This window comes from Colias croceus, chromosome 21 (genome assembly GCF_905220415.1).
Source record: "Colias croceus chromosome 21, ilColCroc2.1".
NCBI classification, from domain to species: Eukaryota; Metazoa; Arthropoda; class Insecta; order Lepidoptera; family Pieridae; genus Colias; species Colias croceus.
The window spans coordinates 3,432,786-3,457,067 of NC_059557.1; the positions used below are offsets into that span (position 1 = coordinate 3,432,786).

The 24,282-nt window shown below is 31.2% G+C and overlaps 1 protein-coding gene across 1 annotated transcript in view; it reads left to right on the plus strand.

Annotated features, from left to right (window-relative positions):
• LOC123701410 (neuropeptides capa receptor-like) overlaps positions 1-24,282 on the plus strand; it is a 43,050-nt gene that overhangs the window by 11,828 nt on the left and 6,940 nt on the right. Inside the window, exons 2-6 of the mRNA XM_045648873.1 lie at positions 5,401-5,491; positions 8,703-8,902; positions 11,529-11,670; positions 14,034-14,134; positions 20,866-21,049. Of these exons, the coding sequence (XP_045504829.1) occupies positions 5,401-5,491; positions 8,703-8,902; positions 11,529-11,670; positions 14,034-14,134; positions 20,866-21,049 (718 nt within the window). The remainder of the gene's footprint in view (positions 1-5,400; positions 5,492-8,702; positions 8,903-11,528; positions 11,671-14,033; positions 14,135-20,865; positions 21,050-24,282) is intronic.

A 24,282-nucleotide genomic window follows, 5' to 3' on the forward strand; every position in this document is an offset into this window, starting at 1 on the left:
AACAGCTACAAATTTTAATGACCATTTCAAACTATCAACGCATTATATTTTATACCTCATTATACCGACAATACGAAACAAGATTTGCGCTACAAATTGAATATACATCGTAAATGCTAAAATAAGCTTCAATAAAATATAACAAAATAAATAAATGCGAAGACATTGCGTGTCAAACTACCAAAAAGCTCTTACAAGGATCGCAACACCTTCGCAACACCAATAAAATTAAACCACGGATTGTTTTTGTGTTGGAAGTTTTGCAATAAAAAAAGTTTTTGATAAAGTGAGAGTATAAAGGTATTAAATATAAATGGTAAAAGTATACAAGTATACACTCCCCTAAAAAGATTTAAGAACACTATAGTAAACTCACTGGCTGAATTTTATAAAAGCTAAGTACTTGTTATTTCATTCGTAAAATGATAAAAAAAATTTGCTGGAGCAAAGCAAAAAAGTTATTTTCACATCTGCTTGCTATCTATCTTCACGACTATCATACCATAGAATCGCTCAGTTGGGACGTGAAAGAAAGACAAACAAACATTTTCGCATTTATAATATTGTAGTAAGGAATTAGTTGATAATACGCTATAGGTTTGAATATTTATCGCATCACTTTTTCATCCCATCTTTCGTATTTTTTTTAATTATATAAATCCTTTTAATTCTACAAATATTATTAAGTTAAAGTAGGTACTAATTAAATTGTAATATCTACACATACTGCAATCTCTGTAGCAACAACTAATATTAAACACTAGCTTCCGCCCGCGACTCCGTCCGCGTGGATGTCGGTCTTTGCGTGGATGGTTTATTTCTCCATTTTGAGTAACTCGGACAATGACATCTTTTAAATATCTATTGGACCCAAATACGGCTAGGTCTATAATAATACGCAACGTGTGTTCGCGGTACCTACTACAGAACAACGTCTATGGATAACTGAAAAATTGAGATTAATTTTTTTTCTACGTATTTTTTCAGGATAAAAAGTATCCTATTTTACGCCCAGGATAATAAGGTATAATTATACCAAGTTTCATCGAAATCGAACCGGTAGTTTTCACGTGATGTCTTCACATACATACAGACAGACAGACAGACAGACAGACAGACAGACAGACAGACAAAAAATTTTTTAATCACATATTTGGGTTTGGTATCGATCCAGTAACACCCCCTGCTAGTTATTTTTTCAATATTTTCAATGTACAGAATTGACCCTTCTACAGATTTATTATATGTATAGATTTTCGCTGTGTTACCAAGAACAAATTTATTTACTGTTTGATGCCAACTCATACTGGGCAAGGGCTACGTACTGATACACACACTAACTAGGGTAACGGTAAATATTTATGCAATCTAAATATAATAGCATCTGTCCGGGATGACAGGGTTCTAAATAGTCCGCTAGTTTTCGTAATCCTGCATGTATCATTCCATTCTGTTCTACGAAAGTTCATTATTCTGTCGCATATTAAATATGTAGGTACCTAAATATGAGGTTATGTTCGTAGAACAAAAGGAGGAAGAAGTAAATTCGTATTTTATTGAGAAAAATTTAATGTTAAAACCGATACATAGGTAATTTGTCCGTTTCCAAACATACTAAGGTACTTTTAATAATAATAGGTACTTTGTGTTACTCTTTGTACCTACCTATGTAATATAATTATTTGTGAGTGTCCCTAAACACCACAACAGATTGCAGAAACAGAACAAATTCGACTTTCATGATTAAATTCTGAGGTGGGCTAGTGTCTAGTGAGACCAGTTTTGGACGACGGTCGGCAAGGCGGAAGGCACGGTTTGGAATCTCATCTCGCTAACTTTACGCCAGCGTCCCTTGGGTATATTTCACATTATCACCCGTAAAACGTTTTCCATATAAATTTTTGAACCAGTTCCAACATTTTTAAGTTAAGTTTCTTCGATAATAGCCTGCTACGTAGCTTGGATAGTTTAGGAAAGCTTGCAAATTTTGGATGATATCGTTGAATGAACAATGAGCAAATAGGGTTATAATATTAAAAAGTATTTACATCAGTTATTATTTTTTTATTCTATTTCTATAGGTTATTCATCGAAATAAAAAGCCATTATACCTATATCTATATTTATTTTGTATCATTGTATTCCGTTCATCAAAGCCTAAATAAGTTCCAAGCCCAAAGGTAACACGACATTCATTGACTGGGCGGTACAAAGTTCGCCGGGCCAGCTAGTAATATTATAAAGTTTACTATTTATGAATCGACAAGCGAAATTCTCAAGTAATAATAAGCATGTATTATTGGTGAACAAATAAAAGTACCTACTGTATGTACATGTAAGTATATTATAATATTATATCTGGTATACCGTATAAGTATTGTTATAGAACTTTTAAGCCATAAAAGCATTCCACAAGGAAGGTCGTTCTCGAGGAAATATTTGCTGACCTATTAGCGGTCTACCTTCACTTGAGAAATTTTCACCAATCCTAAGGGAACATCAAGGTAAAGAATCAAGGAAGTTATGTGGTTTTACAATATAGAAATAACTGAAAGGAAAATGTCCATTATAGAAATATTTATTAAAAATAATAAATAGTCGTTTATTAATAAATGTATTTAACTTCATTTTTTAGTTATAAGAATTCTTTGAAGCTTTATATTTAAAATATCGAGAAAAAATTTTAATTATATTACTTACTATTTCTAAATACAACGAAAATGAATTTCAAAGCTCCATCTTGCAAAAGTCGACAACCTCGAGAAACATGAATTTCAAGTTGACTGATTTATTATTATAGTTTATTCGTTTATACCCATAGTTTATACCATATTTGTAAGATTTTAACTGTGTATTTATAAAATTTGTAAATAATGAAATTTTAATGACAAATTAAACACAAGAAATATAAAAGATTTTAATTTGAGAAGCTGTTTTACGTTTCCTGTAACTGTATTTCATAACATTTTTTTAATTCCCTAACTATATTGTTTATCCTGATTCCTGTTAAAAATAGCTAATGTCCTAATGTAGACTCTATTAATCGATCTTTGTGCCAAACTCCATTCAAATCCATCAGCAATCATACTTTCACGATTATAATAACACGAGTATTAGAATACGACTGATAAAATTATTTTGGCTACAACAAATCAATGCAATAGACCTTAAAAGCTCACTTTCGTTTTCGGTTAATTCAGTTTTTACTGAGCTTTTCGTTATTATTGTACTGTAACTTCATTAAATTTTATATCAGTTTTAAATTAATCAGACTGCGAAATTCCACTGAGTAGAGCAAATTTCAGCTAAAACAAAGCAAATTCATGTTTCTCGTCACGTCAACGTTCTGTATACTTTGTATAGAATAAGGGAGTAAAATTTGTACAAGATCGTTTTCGTTACAAGTAATTGGGTTTGATTTTTATGGTTTTTAACATAATATTGTACGAAACTACGATAAACGGTATGTGTTACATTCCAATAATATACGCCTACACAGCAACATTTGCATTTTATTTGACGTCAATGCCTAGGCTAGGTCTCTTCAAGAAACCGTCTATTCTAGTTTTCTTTACAAAGATTTCTGCTGACCTTTCTTTAGGATAATACTAAGAATTGCAGCTATTTGAAGTATGGGCTGACCTTTAAATACGTATCTATTCATGAGGAAACTATTAATGTAGTGCAAATAGCCGGAAGTGTAATCTTATCTCGCTTTAAGCGATCCTTTGAGACGTTGTTGGACAAAGTTCATACTTTAGGGACTATTTATATGCGTTTGGCGACAGATAGGTCGGAAAGTTCTCTTTTGTGCCTTTGTAAAGATAAATGATATTTATAGGGTGAGAGGCTTAGAAAACTATTTGAGCCCACTTGTTCCATCTTATAAATGACTACGGAATATTTGAACTACTTATTGTTTTTTTAGAGCAAAGAACAAAGAAGTGGTTGGATGGATTTTGTAATATTATGGATTGATATCGTTACTGCATTTTTATGATAATATTTATTTGATGAAACTTGTGAAGAGATAAGTTTTAGTTACACAAAGAGAAGTAGTTTGATTTTCATGAGAATAAATATTAAAGGATATTATTTTCATGAATTTTCTGAAGGTATATTTTAGTGAATTCAGCAACAGTTTAGCTGAAAGCTAAACCTATATCCTTAATCCTATAAAGTTACCAATGTCGTAGAAACGAATAGTTTCATCTATTCTACGATTTGCGAGAAATCGTGTACGATTTACAAATGATCCAATATCTTTTTAGAAATGGCTATTTTTGTACGTCTGTTTTTATAGAAAACTGCGAAACTTTTGTTTTTTTAAATTCACATTCAAATTTTGTTCAAATTCAAATTCAAATTGCCTTTATTTACTGAATTTAGAAAACATGCTATGTTGTACTTAAATAAGATTATTTTTTCCATTTTGTAGTATAGTATTAAGTTCGTATAATAACTGGAACATTAGAAACGGGAACTATTTTTGTCAATAACATTGAACCACATGTTATATACCTACATATAAAAAAAAGGAAAACAGCAGTGACAAAATTGGCGCCGCGTGATTTGGACTGTGGAAAACAACAGCTGTCGAAGCTTGTGTTAATGAATCTACATAGAAACAATATTTCGTACCAAATAAACAAGCAATTTTTATTATTTAATTGTTTCTTTTCAACGCTCAGTATTCAATCTAAGATCAAACTCCTGAACAATGCTAAAATAATAATTACGACGATGCTGAATATTAGCAGTAGTATTACAAAATTGGAGTGTTCGATTTAATGATATGATTTTTATGTCTGTTTATTTTAGTTTAGGAGAGTAGACTTTTTTCAGAAGTCGTGTTCTTTTTAGTAACGATAATGACAATCGAACATGAATGAAGAACCACCAATATTGTTTTTATAATTAAATGAATCAGAAAGCGTAGGTACTAATAATAATTAGTACCTAGACAGCTTTTAACCACGTATCAATGCAGCGGATGTTTACATAAATGCAAACGATGATACGACCATGTGCATCATGATTGTTTACAATTTTACCAATTTACTATTGCTAATTTCGTGTACCTATTCAGTTCTGGATTTTCTATTCCCTTTTTGGTAATTTATATAATCGTTTAGTTACAATATTATTGTTTAGGAAGAATATGCAGAATATACAAAAATAAAAGAATCTGTGATTATTAGATTAATAGAATTAAACGATGAATTATTGTTAAGACAAAACAAGACAATAGGCATGTTATAGCGCAAGAGCTTAACAGTTATTTGTTCTAATAACAGTTCTCTTCTACTCCTGAAAGTAACATTTTCTCGAAATTCCATCTATGATAAAGATTTTTTAATTATTAATTAATAAATAATATTAAGTTCTCTTTTGTTAAAGGTCTACCCAACGATTTAACAGTCTACTGGCACCAATACCCATACAGTTTGGGCCTGGTGTTCTGCAAGCTCCGAGCTTTAATATCAGAAGCGTAAGTTAATGTTTAAGCGTTTAGTTTGTAGTTTTAAATTTATTAGTCAGAGAGAACAACTTATTTTACTAATATATTAACTGTTAAGTACACTTTGTTTAAATAGTCGCTTTTCCTTGTATGTTTTAGCTTGGTAAAAGAGAAGATGTATGAACTAAAATAAATGAGAGAAAACGTTTTTATATTATCAACATCTTCATCCATTATCATCAGTGGTATAAAATGGAGGTCGTTCTTTAATTTAAATAATACAGTAATTTAGCATTATGGCAGTTGGCGATTTCTTCGCCCTAATTCTTATATTTTGAGCGAAGAAATCGTCCAAAGATCACAAGTTGGTGAATTCTGTTTTTAATTATCTTTAGCATTCCGTCTTTTTAGATATTTATGATTACTTACTAAATACATATAAATTTAAAAATACATACATATTTTATACATACAAAATTTGAAAATTTGCATGTAAAGATAATGCTTATAAAAATATCTAATAACGTAATGAATATTTTTATCATATTCAATTCAAGATTGCCGAAACTCATCCTCCCGTTAATTCCCAGTTGTATTGAAGGAAAACAAAATAGTATTCCTGCAAATCGTTTTGGGTCTCAAATAAAGCAAAAAGTTCGTCAAATTCGGAATAAATGAATGTGTTATGATTTCGAAATTCATACAACTACATAAAATTTAAGAAATCCGATTTTTCGGTACTAGCAATACCTACCTATTTAAAACGGTTTCTATTTTTTCTTTTTTTTTATTAGATTATCGATTTCTTGCTCTGTATATGATAAATGATATCGTATCGTATATAAATGTTTTAGGGATAAATATATTTTTGTAAATTCCATACAACGCAATCAAGCGACTATCTAAGCATAGGTTTGTATACAATAGTAAATAACTACATAACTGTCTACAGTCTATGTACTCTACTGTATAATATTATGCTTGTTATATGAACACCCGTTTCAAGAAAAACACAATATTCAATACATTATATTTATGAAACAGTTGGGATCGAGCACACCTGGCTCAATAATTAGGGTCACTAACTGCTGAGTCATGATATTGTTATACATTATTATTTTTTCTTGAGAAAGCTTGAAGATAATATTATTATTTGTAACATCAAGATAAACTATTAAAATGACGAATGATCCTTTAAATTTCTAAAAGAACAGCCTTGCAGGTCTATAATTTCTTAATTCATCATCATTTAAAAAAATTAATCCATAATTTACTGCTTATTATACCTTAACATCACCACTACCACCACTATAATGCACAGATAGGTAATTATTTTCTACCTTTTGACATAAATTAACAGTATTATTCAAGGAACACGGTTAATAAGTTGTGATATACCTAATTGAATGTGTTAATTAAAGATGACAATTTACAAGCTGCGTGGGTAATTGCAGTGGGTGTAACGAATAGATTATATTTCCATATAATTTGTAACAAATTATTGGTAAATTTAACGTAATTTGGGACAATTAATAGCTGCTATATGTTATCCAGTACAACAGTCGACCATGATAACCACAGTCCACGAATACAATTAAGAGACAATCAATATTATAATATTGATTTTAAAATATTAATGTTCTGAATTGCGTTTTGCTTTAAAGAACCTTTTATTTATTGTGTTTGTTGATATTGTGGAGTAAAATAAATGATCTTCTTCTTCTTATTTACGAGTTCTGTTACCTTCATAAGGGTAGCGATTTTTATAAGGTACTTCACAATACGAAAGCAAAAGTTAGATTTACTTGGTAATTCTACGTCATGAAAATTTAAAACTATGTTTTGACCACAAGGAAAGAAAAGAGAAATTCAAAATCGACGTTACTTGAAAAGGACGTTTATCTCTGAATTTCATGAATCCTTTTAAATATTATTAATAATAACTAGTCATAAAGTTAAATCCTCATTTAAATACGAATTTATTAGCTTATCGTAGGGATCCCAATTGTTTAATTTAGGATCCTAACCTTGAATGTTTTAACGAGCCCTTTTCGATGGCTCCATCATTTTTTATAAGTACTAAGTAGGTTCACTAACTGCCAATACATCACGATCAACTTTGTCCATTTAGATTTTATGACATAGATATAACAATTCTATGAAATGATCAATCTCTTTATCATTATTTGTGATACGGATTCATACTCAAAACTTTTTCATTCATGAATACTTTAAAATTAAATATAAATATAAATAAACATTTCAGGACAATTTTCACAAACGATACGATCTGATCCCATAGGTACTAAGCTTTCGCTTGTATTATAGCAAACATATTCTGTGTTCATCACACAAATATTTGCCCTGGGTGGGAATCGAACCCACGACCTCTGGTTTGGAAGGCAGCCGAAAGGTAATCAACCCAACCGGTCAGTCTCTACATTTTTTTTATGAATAGCCAGTTTTAAAAGTAAAGTTCCATTAAATCCTCATCTGAATTCACCAACTTTTAGTTTGAATAGCAGATAAAGCGCACAAAGTCGAAATAGCGGGTGCTTTTTAACTACATTAGGGATAATTTCATTTTCGTTTTGAACATTTGTTCAGACTGAGAGAGCAAGAATAATAAGATGCTGCGTCATTCGATGATTTTCTTAGTTAATTATGCTTGAGCACGATTACTGATTTCTATAACAGATAGGTTATTATTAGATTCCTTCTGATAAGGTTAAGATATTACTAAGTACTTAAGCGTTAAATACATAAACCTTCGCAACATATATGTTCAAGGTTTCATTCAAGCCTTTTGGTAGAGGTTTTTGACTAGGAAATATTTTATAAATAAAAATAATATTTTTATTCAGCTTAAATACGTGCGCTAACAAAGAGCTTCTTACTCCCAACTTGTATAGAAAGTTTATGTTGTTAAAGTTTAAGTTTAAGTTTATAATTCAATTGTATTGATGAGTTTTAATAATTAACTAATACAAAAAAGGCTTTCATCAAAGTTGGAACATTGTTTTTTGATTATAGTCACTAAACAGACTGTGTTATATTTTGTTTTGCTTGTTTAATTAATTTAAGATAATGATTTATATGTATTTAATTTTGTATTTATGGTGAATAATGATTATGATAATGATTATGATTTGTATAAAAAATACGGGTTCTAATTTTGACTGGTTAGGTTGTTTTTCATTATGTTTGAAATTTTCCGATTCTTGGTTAATTTCTTTTGCAGGGCAACCTACGTGTCCGTGTTGACGATATCTGCGTTCACCCTGGAGCGCTATCTCGCTATATGCCATCCTTTACACCTCTACGCCATGGCAGGACTGACCAGGGCTTCAAGGATCATCCTAGTACTGTGGGTGGTTGCGTTTGTCTGTGCGTCACCGTTTGCTGTTTACTCCGATATTAGTTATAGGGACTATCCGCCAAGTAAGTTGTGAATGAAACATCTGTGTTGTTACTAGCTTTCCGCACGCAGCTTCGGCCGTTTTGTAGAAAAAAAAATATATACTAAAACCTTCCTAAAAACCCCTCTATAAAAAAACGTCATCATAATCCCTTGTGTAGTTTTAAAGACCTAAGCAGACCAATAAAAAGTGACTTTGTTTTATACAGTGACTAGTTAGTAAAGAGCAGTTGCTCTTCGCGGTTTCAACCGCGTAGCTCCGCTCCTGTTGGTCTTAGCGTTATGATAAGCCTATAGCCTTCCTAAATAAATGGGCTATCTAACACTGAAATAATTTTTCAAATTGAACGAGTAGTTTCTAAGATTAGCGCGTTCAAACAAACAAACAAACTCTTCAGCTTTAGAATACATATTAGTATAGATTCTGTGTGTTTCCAGTTCTGACGTAGACACATTTATGACGTAGGTTAGTTGAAAACTAAGTTCAAGTGATAGTTGTGCTTGTTTGATGTATGTAAATTACCTATAACAGACAGTACGAGAAACTTTTATTAAATTATGTAGGTAGGTACCTGTTTTTTTTTTTGTTTTTCAGCTACATGATGTTGTAAATAGGGCATGTAAATAAAGTATTCTGATTTTGATTTTTTCGCCACCTTCTATAATAATAATTTAGGCTTTTTTAATTAAATCATGAATTCATTTAACGTTAACCTGCGTGCCGATAAATTCACGTGATTTTGTTACCTTAATTCAATAACATTTCCACAAAAAAAAAGTAAAAACGCCGACATTAGAAGGTTCCACATTGATTACTTCAGGAATTGAGAAATTCAGATTGAGAACATACATTTTTATATTCAAGGCTTTAGAAAATTTGAAACATCTAAAGGTGCGTACAGATTACATTGTGATATAACAAGTCAAAATGTACTGAAAAATGTTATAAAACAATGTAACATTGTTATACTTAACAATTTTTCAGTACATTTTGTCGTGTTATATAACACAATGTTATATAATCTGTACGCACCTTTATGTTTAAAAATTCCTCCTTCTTTTATTATTTACGGGTTGCTTCTAGTAACGACAGTAAGCAGATGAAAAGATCCCAATTAAATAGTACCTAATTAAATATGTATGATTTACTATAATCTGAAATAAGCCTTCATTATTTCTAAACTTTTCAACAATAACGAAATTAAATGAAATAAATCTCTATTCTTTTCCCGAGCTTTCACGGGTTTTAAGAATATAAGTACGATTTAATACCTGTGGATGCTGGACTAAGCACGTTTTTAAAAACGATAAAAATCGTAACTATGATCTAGTTATCTTCATATAGGTAAATGAAATGAATTTGAAATTTAATTTATACTTAATTATTATTGATAAAAATAATCGATACTAATATTATAATTCTTAAAAGTTTGTTTGTTTCCTTGAACGCGCTAATCTCTGGAACCACGGATCCCATTTCAAAAAATATTTCACTGTTAGATAGTCCATTTATCGAGGAAAACTATAAGCTATATATCATCACACTAAGACTAATAGGAGCAATGCGGAAGAGATAGTTAGTTAATAAAAAGTCAGAACTTATAACTAAGGTCGAGCGTTATTTATTGATTGTAAAAACTAAGCAACTAATAATATAAAGATAATGAAAATAATATTACCATAATAACTAAATAGATATGAAATAGAAACTGGCTCAATACAACGTCGTGAGCAAAATCAACATAAGCTGAACATTAACGTTCGCAAACATAATATTAATTCAATATTTAACTAATTTATATAAAGCGCTTGATGTTAGCTTTTGCAATATTGAAATCAACTTTGAGCCATTTCGTCCAATATTATTATGTAACATATGTAGATAAGTATTCTTCGTGTGCTTTGTGAATAAGTACAAGCCTGAAACATGATTAATTCAAAACAAGACGTAGGTCTGTCGATATAATTAATATTTTATTCCGAAGATTGATTATAGAATTTATAGATATTACTATAATTACATACATTATGTTCCTTCTTATTGCAGGCGGGATTCATCTTTAATCCATCTATACAATCAGATGGGTCGTCCTAGATCCTTCAGAGTAAATAAATAAATAAATATTAAATATTTCGGGACAATTTTCACACACGGCACGATCTGATCCCATACTAAGCTTTCGATTGTGTAATGGCAACCAGATAGCTGATAAACATATATGTATAATTTTAAATAAATACTTATATAGATAATTAACACCCAGACACAGAGCAAACATCTATGTTCTTCACACAAATATTTTCCCCGGGTGGGGATCGAACCCACGACCTCTGGCTTGGAAGGCAGGGCCACTATACCAACCTAGCCAACCGGCCAGTCAGTAGACATCTACTTATATTATTTTAAGGAAGAACTTTTCGTAGTAAATTATGTGTTATCTTATTGTTACAGCGCATTTTATATTTTCATAACTGTGATAGTTGCTACCCACCTAGATTTCACCGTATACGTTTTATTTTTGCAAATCTTTAATTCCTTTTTACAAATACAATGCCGTAGTTTACCAGCAAGTCCTTGATAAAAATCTTCTATTCTCGGTGCTTAACTTAAACTATATATTTTTTTATAATAAGCATTTATTTTCGTAGATTCCGGCAACATATCCCTGGATTCAGCGTTCTGTGCGCTGATGGCGTCATCACCGCTTCTAGAATTAAGCAGTATATTTTTCTTTTTCGTGCCAGCCATTCTCATCCTATGCTTGTATGTTACAATGGGATGCCATATAAGGTAATTGTTTATTTACTTGTTGTATTGTAATGAAAAAGTTGTAATTGTTCACTCAACTTTCTTGATATTGATGGAATATCAAGAGTTTGGAAGGATATTTTCTGGATGGAAATGAGTTGGGATGCCATATAAGGTAATTATTTATTTACTAGTTGTATTGTATTGAAAAAGTTGTAATTGTTCACTCAAATAAAAACTGTCTTGCAATCGATGGAATATCAAGAGTTTGGAAGGATATTTTCTGGATGGAAATGAGTTATAAGGTGGTGGGTGATGTGTATAGGTTACTCTAGGTGATGTGAATTGTATAGTTTATTGGTACATATGTGATTTTTTTCAACATTCGTTAAGTAGAAACAAATTACTCAGTAAATTGAAAACGAAAGAGTTGATCTCTTTTATATTTTCGAATATTGTAGAATAATATAATATCAAATGCAAGGAGCATAAATTTTATTATATTTTCATGAAATTGCGTTCATCGCGCTTTTGAATACTTATTATGCCAACACATTAGATAGATTGAAGGAATTTGCTTGCTCAGTAACTGAATTAAAGTTTAACTACCATTATGTACGTAGAAGTATTATCGGCTGTAAATTCAAATTGCAATACGCTCACGCTCTAATGGAAATTTAGGAAGTTAATTTGCACTATAAAAGAGGCGTAAAATACCTTACAATATGTTATAGTATGGCAATTATCTTAGTACTAAGGTACTAAATAGGGATTTGAAATTAAAAGTCCCCAAGTTTTGGTTTCAAAATTATGAACATATTTTTGTACCGTTTCATCGTTAAAGAATACATGGTATACCAATTTTACTAAATCTATACTAATATTATAAAGCTGAAGAGTTTGTTTGTTTGAACGCGCTAATCTCGGGAACTACTGGTCCGATTTGAAAAATTCTTTCGGTGTTAGATAGCCCATTTATCAAGGAAGGTTATAGGCTATATATCATCACACTACAACCAACAGGGGTGGAGCCAGGTGGGTGAAACCGCGCGGCACAGCTAGTATTTTATATAATGTAAAATTAAATACATTTTCATGATGACAAAATGTTTATTAATTCCATAGCTTTGTTCACGACCCCAGGTAGCTACGACACTCATCAATTATCCTACATCTAACCTTAATTACAATTCAATTGAAACCATTGCCATTACACATTAGCGCTAAAATATTTTGAGACGATTCATTTGAGACAAGTGAATTAGATTGATTGGTTAATTAACGACTCAATTGCCGAATCGAATTGACGTTAAAACCAATCAGCGTAATGAATATTTTTTTATTGCCCAATTAAACTGACAAGAGATTTTCTCGTCTCTCGATTTTAGTATTTTGTAAGGACGTTTTATTGTCGAAGTATTATTATGTATTATTGTGACACTGTGATGTAGCAAACAATTCTGCTTTTGTTGATTACATTACCCGTCTCTTTTCATCGGAAAAAATCCTAATTTTAAGTTCGAATATTTTTATTATAGTACTTATCTACCTACGGCATAATATGTATACGACTAGCTTTCCAACCACGGCTTCGCCCGCGTAGTAAAACACGAAGAGTTCCCGTTCCCATGGAATTTTCAGGATAAAAACCTATCCTGTTGTTATGTATGTTTTTCTCAAATTTTAAACTATATTTGATTGAAATTTCATCCCAATCAGTTCATTAATCAAGGCGTGAAGAAGAGACAGAATACAGATAGAGAGACAACAAAAGACAGTTTCTTTCGCGTTTATAATAATAGAAGGGAGGTAAAAAAATTCACGTTTCTAACTTAGCAACATGCTCTAATTAAATTTTGGTCTCCAGGTCAGGTAAAAGCATAGTTAGTTAGCTTTTTAATGTACCAACTCTCCGATAAAACTCATTCCGAGGTAAATAAAGGCCTGCCCTGTGGAGCTCGGCAGTTTGTTATTGACATTTAGCGAGTTAAAGAGAGTTAGGGTCGTATGTGTACTTTGTCTGAAGGTTGGTACACAGTGGCTGCGAAAAATGAGCTATCTTCGTTAAGATAAATATTAAATAGATAACAGATGAGGTACGGTTATTTGGGATCTTTGGGCAACTAGAACTATCGTGGATATTACATACGGAGTCAAATTAATTATACCTTTTTAAAATATTAAAATATGTGCCCAGTATTTTAAATAAGATAGGTATATAATTCTCTTAACTAAATCTACTAACAAAAACTAAAACATGGTCTAAACTCTAAAGTTGGTCGTTTGGAATACCATTTATCATATCTAGCTTTGATTAATTAATTTACATAAGGTTATCAATTAAATTCCAGTAGTTAGTCCATAATATTATTTTTTTCTTTTAATGTTAAATTTGTCGTGTGTAGGTCAACACGGGTGAATAGAAAGAGCAAGGGTCTCCTGAACGGTCAGATTCACGGAGAGACGCGGCAGGCGAAATCCAGGAAAGCCATTATCAGAATGTTAGGTAAGTATTTACTGTTTTTATAGGTGTTATGTATTTATTTCTTGCTTATCGAATAAATTTATACCGGGTGTAATCGTTAAGTGTGCATAGGCGATTATTCCGTAACTATTGCAGCCATCAAAAGACTTTCAATTGATATCGAAAGTACTTTACCTTATGAGTAAAATGACAATAATTATTACTTTTTTAAATATAACGAGAAATGAAATGTTTTGTATCTTTCTACATTTTACTTTTCAGAAGATTTATTCATCTATACTAATATTATAAAGAGGAAAGGTTTGTATGTATGTATGGTTTTCACGCATAAACTACTGGACTGATTTTGATGAAATTTGGCACAGACAAGCTTTCGACCCTAAGAAAGAACATAGGCTAACTTTTATTGCGAAATATGTACCACGGGCGAAGCCGGGGCGGACAGCTCGTACTACATATTTTGCTTTAATATGTAATTGAGTATGTAAGAGTATAAATATTTCACATTTCTATGACTAGGTAAAAGAAAATGTTATGTTATTCTCATATCAGCGCGAGTATACCTAAACTTTTACATGTTAAAACGAATTTTCTTATTATACTGATCCACAAATAACATTGTTTATAGTGGCTTATATCAAAAGAAACTTCTTGATACTCTGAAATTGTAATATTCAAGGTTGTGGTTTTGTTTTTGTAGATTTGTATAAGAACTTTTCAACTATGTAAAAATTTGATCGTTTAAACCATTCGATTAAAAATTATATTATTGGTTCGAATCGATCGGTGGAATTAAAAAAAAATACTTTTTCATAAAATCTTTTAAAATTTACACGAATATATCATTTTTAGATATATGTTATAGGTACCTATAGGTAGATCAACAAACTTATGTTTGTATTATTACTACCTAGTAATAATACAAACATAAGTTTGTTAATGTAAATGTATATTTATTTATTTAAGAATATAAATATTTGGTTGGCACTTTGAATGCTATGGAATACGTCTCCACACACGATAAAAAGTCACATCGTATTGGCTATGTGCGAAGTTGGTGGTGGGGAACGGCAAATCGACCGTAGCGCATGACGTGGCAGAAATGTGAATTAATTCTGGGCTGTCATGAGTCAAATTGCTTTATTTTCATAACTTTCTTTATAATTTTAAGTAAAAACGTAAAAATTAGCGATATGGGTCATAGTACATGCTGTGTCGTAAATTGTAAAAACAAAGGGAAAAACAGTTCCTGCAAGTTTAATTCGTTTCCAACATCAAAGTGGACATTACAGCAAAGACAAAAATGGATAGCTGCTGTGAAGAGAAAAAAATATTTTTCACGAGGAAGAAAATCGCTAGGTATAATATACACACTCACTTTTTACACAATTTTTTTCAATTTCGTTGAAAAACTAGTCGAAAATCAATATCACAAAAATATCGTCATCTAGTTGACATAATTTGACAGATGAAAGTCCTGAATAGTTGCGGCCACTAGGGGCGCTGTCATCGCGCACACAACGAATAGCACAAAATAAATAGCAAATGCTACTACTACTCTACTGCTCGGACATTGACTATATCCGGTACTCATATTTAGCTTAAAGAGCTTTGTAAGTCACTGGCTTTAGTAATTTATTTACTTCCTTAATGAGGCACAATTGTCTAGACACAACTGTGTTGCGATCTGCGAATTGCGAATCAGTTTATTTTTTTACTTTTTCTAGCGTTCCACTTATTTCTAAATACATACATTAATATCAGAGGACAATAATACTTTTCTCTCTGCTCATTACTAAAGGGATAGAACTATTTATTTAAATTGTATTGCTAAATATACATGCTTTCTGACGAATCATATTTTTCCATGAACCGATCTCTGACTTTAATAAAACAGACAAAAATACATTATTCAATGCCATGTAATAATATAAAACAGAATAGGTAGCATTTTTTGCAAAATTTAAATTTTGTTGACATCACATTACGCACCAAGTGGAATGACCCGAAAATATAATATTTTGTATATTCAAGTAATATGTCAGCATGTTTTGGGTTAAAAAATACTAGAATTTATTCTATACTAGCTTTCCGCCCGCGGCTTCGCCCGCGCAGTCAAGAAAAAAACCCGCATAGATTCCCGTGGGATTCCGGGATAAAACCTATCCTATGTCCTTTCTCGGGTATCAAAATATCTCTATACCAACTTTCATGCAGATTGGTTCCGTAGTTAAGGCGTGATTGAGTAACAGACAGACAGACAGAGTTACTTTCGCATTTATAATATTAGTAGATATGGATAATATAAATATTCTGCTAACTCGAGTTTATGAGGATAAATGGAGGGACATTTACGTATTTGGCTTTCAACCAAAAATAACATAATATTATCGGATCTCAATGAGATCGGGATAAGGATTAACATAAATCTGGATAAGCATATATCCTTCTTTTTAGCAGGGTAATATGCCTGTGACAAAGAAGGCTGGAGTTAGTAATTGATATATTTATTACTTCTATCCTTTAGTCACTGTAATCTAGATATAATAAATAATATTCTTATAAATAATATTTATTAAATAAATAATATTCTATCTAGATATTAGAAACGCATATACATTATCCACAGATCTAGATATTACATAAAAAAAATGTTGTGTGGTTTTATGAAACCACGGTAAAAGTGAAACTTTTTTTCACACTATAGACATTTAACTAAAAATTATCGTATTTGTACGATAATTATCGTACGGTACCGACCGTCACGCGACATGCGCTACACAGACCAAAAAGTTTGAGACGATGTAATAAAAGTTTCACTTTAATATGTTTTATGCGAAATTGTTTACTGTCTCACATTACAATCTATGACTCAGTTATAACAAAGTTTATATTATGATGAATAAGCGTTGCCCAAAAAACAACCACACAAGTAATATAATACGTTAAACAACTTTCAGAAACACTTTAAGGGTAAAGGCAATGGGTAAATGATAGGTTTTGTACATAGAACTATAATGCCCTGGCTACAATTACAGAGGGTTACGGAGGTTTCGGATTTCCGGGGAAAGAGGTATTCAGAACATCCGTTCAAATTACGTTCGGTAATATAATGTAACAAAGGTATAATATTGTTTTATTTAACGTTGACGTTAAGATAAGACTTAAAAGATAAGACTTAAGTTATGTGAAAAAAAGTAGTTTTAGATGGTACTACCTAAACGTTATTTTTGATTTTGTAATAATCATGAAAAAGCTTTCAAAGTAATTACTATGAATAAACTATATATGAAAACACACCCATTAAAACTCTTCTTGCATGGTGCATTTATTTTGTAATAACAATACTATTTAGTTATTGATGACTTTAATTTATTCCTACATACGTCCTACACCTACAAAATCTGTAATAAATATAAATAATTCGGTTCTGTTTCTTTTACTTATTTCTAGACATAAATTTAAAAGTTTGAATGTGAACTTCTTTGTATTTCTATCACGCAAAGCTTTTCGAAGAATTCACCTGAAGTTTGGTATGATAATAGCTCGGAATAGCACACATTTTTACGACTTTCACTCGTATTTTATCTGCAAAACCGCCTCTTTGGTATATTGGTAAAAAATTTATCCGTGAAACGACAGATCTTCGTTCCGTCCCAGGTCAAACAAAAATGTATTAACAAAATTCTTAAGTAACCATAAAGAAAAGCGTATATCATACGCCCGTAAAGAGTAATGGGACTTTTCTTTAGCCTATACTCCTATAGTATGGTTGATAGCAGAAAACCATCAAAGAACAGAACCACACAGCCAAAAGATAAACACAAGCTTTGAAACCATTACGCAGTCCTTATGGTATACATAAACAGTAAGAAGTTGATCCATCATTAGTAAGTAGTAACTTTCCCATTTTCCTGTCCCTAACCTACTACAACAATGTGAAAACCTCGATTAGCTTTACTTTCATGTCTCGTTAGGGTCTGATGAGTCCTGATCCCTCTTACATCATGCGGCCGCTCTTTAAATTAGGACCCTAATAATGTGATTTGCCTTAGTCATGTAGGGCTTGTACGATATCTAGGTTGGTTTTTATTACTGTTATTCTAATGTGAAATAAATGAATGTAGATTTTATAGTAGTATAAAAAATTTAATTTTTGTTTTTCTATCAACTCATCGTAATTTATTACCATCGTAATGTTATGTTTGAAATTGCAAAATTGTTGAAATCATTTTAAAGCAAAATAGGAAAGACAAGTAAATATACCTAGTCTCAGAAATTTAACAGTTTAATATTCAATATTCAATCAACTTAATGGTTTCTTTAATAGCAAAGTTAATATTAAATAAACAATCAATCTCAATTTGAAGCTTTCTTGAAATTACTTTGATTAATTAATAAAGAATTTGCTTTACTCAACGAAGTAGAAAACCTGTTGAAAATTCAAGCACTGGGTTCCATATTAAGTATTAACTTTGTCAAATAAATCAACGAGAAAGTTGACAACATACCTTTGCCTTAGTTCTTGGCAAATTTTCATTAAGGAATTCGAAATGAAGGTTAAATTAATGAACTTGGTGAAATAGAAAATTCTTATCAATGTCGGGGCTTAATCAGAAAGTTTCAGTCGACTTATTACAAATTTATAGGTAAGATAATGCTATACCTAAGGTCTAACCTACTTTTTTATTTATATATTAATTAAACACAAATGATGTGTGCGAATAAAGGAATAGGTATCAATTATTTTTATTGTATTTCCATTTGTTAATCAATTTTATAATTTTAAGACAGTCTTCTCACGGATATTAATTTATTTGGTACGTTTGAACTACAGTATATTTTAAATCATAAATGGTACTTGTTTTGCTCAAACTGAAAATTAATATAGAAATTGGGTTTGGTAAAATTAAGGGCAAGATCTTTGCCTTATTTATGTATAGCTTTACCTGTCCGTGATTACTCTCAAGTAAGTGATCGATGGGTCGCTGTAAATAACACTATGAATAAATTTCGGAAATCTTTAGATTCTTATTTACATAATGCCGCTCTTAACGCTTATATAAATTCAATTTATTAGATATTTCAATCGAAACACGATGCTGTTCTTCTGAAAATTTCTTTGTTTTGTATTGCGCATAAATATGAACATTAAAATTAAATAAAGTTCAAGTGAATAAATTGCATATTTCAGAAGTACAAATAGAAACTACAGCTATGCTAAGCCTATTTATTTATTTATTTATGACACTTTACTATGCTAGTTATACAAATAACATAAAACTAAAACTTATAGCTAAACTAGCACAGAGGGCGGCCTTATCACTAAAGAGTGATCTCTTCCAGGCAACCCACTGTGTGAAGTAATAAAGGAGGAGGTAGGTCAGAAGTACACAACTACATCAATAATAAATACATATGCCTATGTAGGGATAGGTTCACTTATTGACAGATATTGTAAAAACCTTATTAATTTTCCTAGTGTGTACAAAAGATTCAATGGACCTGGTCACTTTAGATTAATGGTATAAGTTTAGTGTTTAATTTTAATACATAAATAATCTAAACTTTATATGAAAACTCGAAAAAATGTTATATTTTCTCTTTTAAAATATCTTTAACCGCTGTTTATTTGTGTGCAATTTGTGTTAATCCACGCAAGTTTTTTATTATTTCATATTTGTAACTTTCAGTTTATTTAGAAGTTTATTTTTCGTGTTGAAACGATTTTCACTATGTTCTCTTGTATTGTAAGTTAATTATAATTCGAGATTAAAATAAGTAAACATAGATATAATTGAACTTCACAGCTCGTCCTTTAAACCTAACTATGACTTTGAAACTTATAATCATTTTATCTCAAGTAGGTACATAAATCATGTAAGATCGAGAGACTTAACTTATATATCAAAATTTCGTACACGTTTTCTGTATCTATATATATAAAACTCAAAGGTGACTGATATAGTGATCTATCAACGCACAGCCCAAACAACTGGACGTATCGGGCTGAAATTTGGCATGCAGGTAGATGTTAGGACGTAGGCATCCGCTAAGAAAGGATTTCCCGAAATTCTTGCGGGAACGGGGAAAAACGGGGATGCACGTACAAAGTCGTGGGCGGAAGCTAGTAATTATATAAACGTTTAATAAAAAATATCATTGATATTATATTCTAAAGCTAACATGTATCGAATATTGTATTTTCTTATGTTTGGTTTTACGCGAGTATAATTTATACATTAATTTTAGAAGTTAAAGATTTTAACGGATTTTAAACGCGATATATTTTTACAGCGAAAATGTACCTATTGAATTTTATGCAAAGGCTGTTTGAAAACATTATTGTATTGGCTGAAGCTATGGATTAACGACTTCTTATATTTTGAATTTTGATTTATGATTATGTATAATGATTTAATAAAGCAACAATAAATTAATTCTACTGAATAATCCATATTCATCTATGTGTGTGCGTGTGTTTGTCTACACTAATGTTATAAAGAGGAAAACTTTGTTTGTTTGTTTGATTGATTGTAATGAATAGGCTCATAAACTACTAGACCGATTTTAAAAATTCTTTCACTATTCGAAAGCTACATTATCCACGAGTAATATAGGCTATATATTATCACGCTAAGACCAACAGGAGCGGAGCCACGCGGGTGAAACCGCGCGGCACAGCTAGTGTATTATATAATAACCATATATTTTATTGGAAAAGCATTGGTAATAATTTCTTGTTTCAACAGTGGCCGTGGTAATAGCGTTCTTCGTGTGTTGGACACCGTTCCACGTCCAACGCCTGTTCTACATCTACGGGTACAGCCTACCGCAGTTCCACGTGATCAATGAACATCTATTCAACGTAGCTGGCGCGTTGTACTACGTGTCCGCGACTGTTAACCCGATACTTTATAATGTTATGAGTGCTAGGTGAGTTGATGTGGTATGTAGTTATGACTCGCTATGTATTTTTACGCTTAGGTATATTAGCTATAAAAGTTTGTATGTAACTGACTCCTTTTAAAACAAATGGAATTAATTCAAACTTTGTACACGTGTTTAAGGATCGGTGACTACAATAATAATCGTATCATGAGTTTATCTTAGTGTGTTTTTTACATTTATTGTTTTATTTTCTGTTTCTACTTAATCGAGGTATGTTTTAGTAGGTACTCATTTTGTGTATATATAATATAATATATTACCCATTCCAGTTCCATTACCAATCAGTTATTTTTATAATAAAGTATGACTCTATCTAGGCTCTACCTTACATCTTTAATCATATAAAATGCAATGTTTTTCAATAATCGTTCAATTTTTATAATAAGCACATTCAGCTTTTATCAATTCATTCGCAATATTAGAAAATTATACGCTTTTAAGAAAATCCTCTAAACGTCAATCTCTCCACTCAGTAGGTACTATATTTATTGTCACAGAGAGAAGGGGATTTCATACTCAAGAGAACACGAAAAGGCCATATCTAGTAGCAATAAGGAAAACTATAAATAATAAAAGAATTCTATGTGAACCTTTCAAATCGTTGGCAAGAAACTTATTTCAATGAAATTTATTTATTTTTATTTATTAAAAAGGTACATCACCAGTTGTTACATATGTATCATTCACGTTAAACAGTAACAATAGGATTTACACATTATTATGCACAACTATTACAGATGAACACTACATTCACAGAAATTAATGATAAATTAGGCGATATCTAAACACAATATCATATCTATACAATTAAACAAAAAAGAAATATGTGTGCTCTTATCATTAAAGAGTTCTGATTAACTACAAATATTAAAAAAGTTATTACATTAAATATTTCATCTATATTACGGACATAAAGACAATAATTATATGTGAACTAGCTTACCGCCCGCGGCTTCGCCCGCTTTCTCTTAAACGATTTGAAATTTAAACTATCCTATCTCTCAAGTTGGATCGAACTGCACATAGTGTGCGAATTTCATTATAATCGGTTATGTGGTTTAGGAGTCCATTGAAGACAAACATTGTGACACGAGATTTATATATATTAAGATTTGAAAAAGAATTAAGTCTTAATGTTAAAATTACTTTTAGCTTTCCCTTTATATAAAAATATATTTAGTTAGAAGGTATATTGTCTATTTTTGAAGTGAAACTTCTTGCGTTGAGAGTCAAATTTCAATGTCGCGTCATGGCAATACCATCACGTCATAGAGTAAGGTGACGGTTTTGGTATATTTTAATCATGAATTTATATTTTTTGGTTTTTATGGCATTCAAATGCTTTATAAATATAAATTTATAAAGAATAGAAAAAATTCGATCAAGAGGCGGGACTTGAACCCGCATCCTTCGCGCCATTCCGGGGCGGATGCCTAACCAACTCAGCCACTCGTGACCCGAGACCCGTGAATTTATATTTTTTGGTTTTTATGGCATTCAAATGCTTTATATAAATTCAAGAAAAGGTCGTGTTCCATCGTTACAATATTGTATTCACTGAAAAGTGCTTCATATTGGTTGAGATGGTTGTTAAATCATCTCAATAGATGGCGCGCGGTGTGTCCCTTAAGACACATAAAACTGAAAGGATAGAATAAATTCGATTGCTCAGGCGGGTCACGAGTGGCTGAGTTGGTTAGGCATCCGCCCCGGAATGGCGCGAAGGATGCGGGTTCAAGTCCCGCCTCGTGATCGAATTTTTTCTATTCTTTATAAATTTATATTTTAATCTTGCCAAAGAAGTTTCACTTCTGACACGTGTGCTGGCCACACATGCTCTTTTTTATATTGTCGAATATAAAATGTTAAATAATACTAAATTCGTTCTTCCCATCAAAACATACGTAATATCTCATCTCAGCTTTTCAATGTCTTTGAGAATTAAAGTTAAATATAATCCTTGTTATTCCTTAATAAAGGCTCAAGTTTCCACGTGTCACATTCGTTGGATAAATACAATGAGAAAATCCCGTCTTTCTATGACGGATTGAATGAAAAGTAAACTTTATCACCACATAGTATAAAACAAAGTCGCTTTCTCTGTCCCTATGTCCCTTTGTATGCTAAAATCTTTAAAACTACGCAACGGATTTTGATGCGGTTTTTTTTAATAGATAGAGTGATACAAGAGGAAGGTTTTAGACAAAGCGGGCGAAGCCGCGGGCGGTAAGCTAGTTCCGAATAAATCCAAAACGAAAGGAAAATTATGGCTTAGTATAATAACAGTGCTGGTAGTAAAATCACTCACTTCAGTCGTGATTGTCATTGAGTTTATTTTATATTTTTTATTTTAGCTACACAAATACGTTGAGTCTTTGGATAAATAAACTGCATAAAACGTAAACAAACCAGCTCGATCAAAGAAATGTTTTGGCAAAAACACGAGTAATCTGGCGTTTAAAAAAACATAGAGCACTCAACGTTAAAAATTGTTATTGGCATCTCTAAAATATCTTTTATCATACAAATGACAATGTATAGAGATTGCTCTAATTGAAACCCAGGTTATCGAAAATATACATATAACAACAAATAAAGAATTATGATTTTACCATGTGCATGTTATATGCAAATAAAGAATTTGAATTTGGAAAAGAGTATAAATAATCTTAATGCGACGTGGCCTTCTCATCCATCAATTTTTGAACCAAATATTTATGAATAGAGAGCCTGTTGTACCCTACGATTTATTGTGGTGCATTATAACTCCATGGATAAGAATAAGAAAAAAATAGTTTTAAAATGTTTTCAGCGCTTTTATGGTAGAGCAAGAAAAGGGGCAGGACTAGTCACATTCGTGGTGTAACAAGTGTTAATCTTATAAATAGAATCCAAATTAAACCAATGTAGAAATAATATCATGTAGAAAACTTTACGATTTCCCAAAGTAAAGGCTATGGAAAAGTCTAGAAGATTGTATAGAATCCATCACAAGCGTCATGTCATAAGCGAGTATAGAAAAAATAAAATGGAGAAGGTAGTTAGGAATCTCGTACAGGCAATAAATAAAGTTTCACAACTGAACAAAAGTTACAACTATAATTTATTGCGGATTTAGAAATGTCACTAAATTTAAGTTTAAGCTTAGATTATATCATGAGAACACATGGCGAAATTATACGAACAAAGCTGAGTTTAATGCCTTCTTTAAGATACGA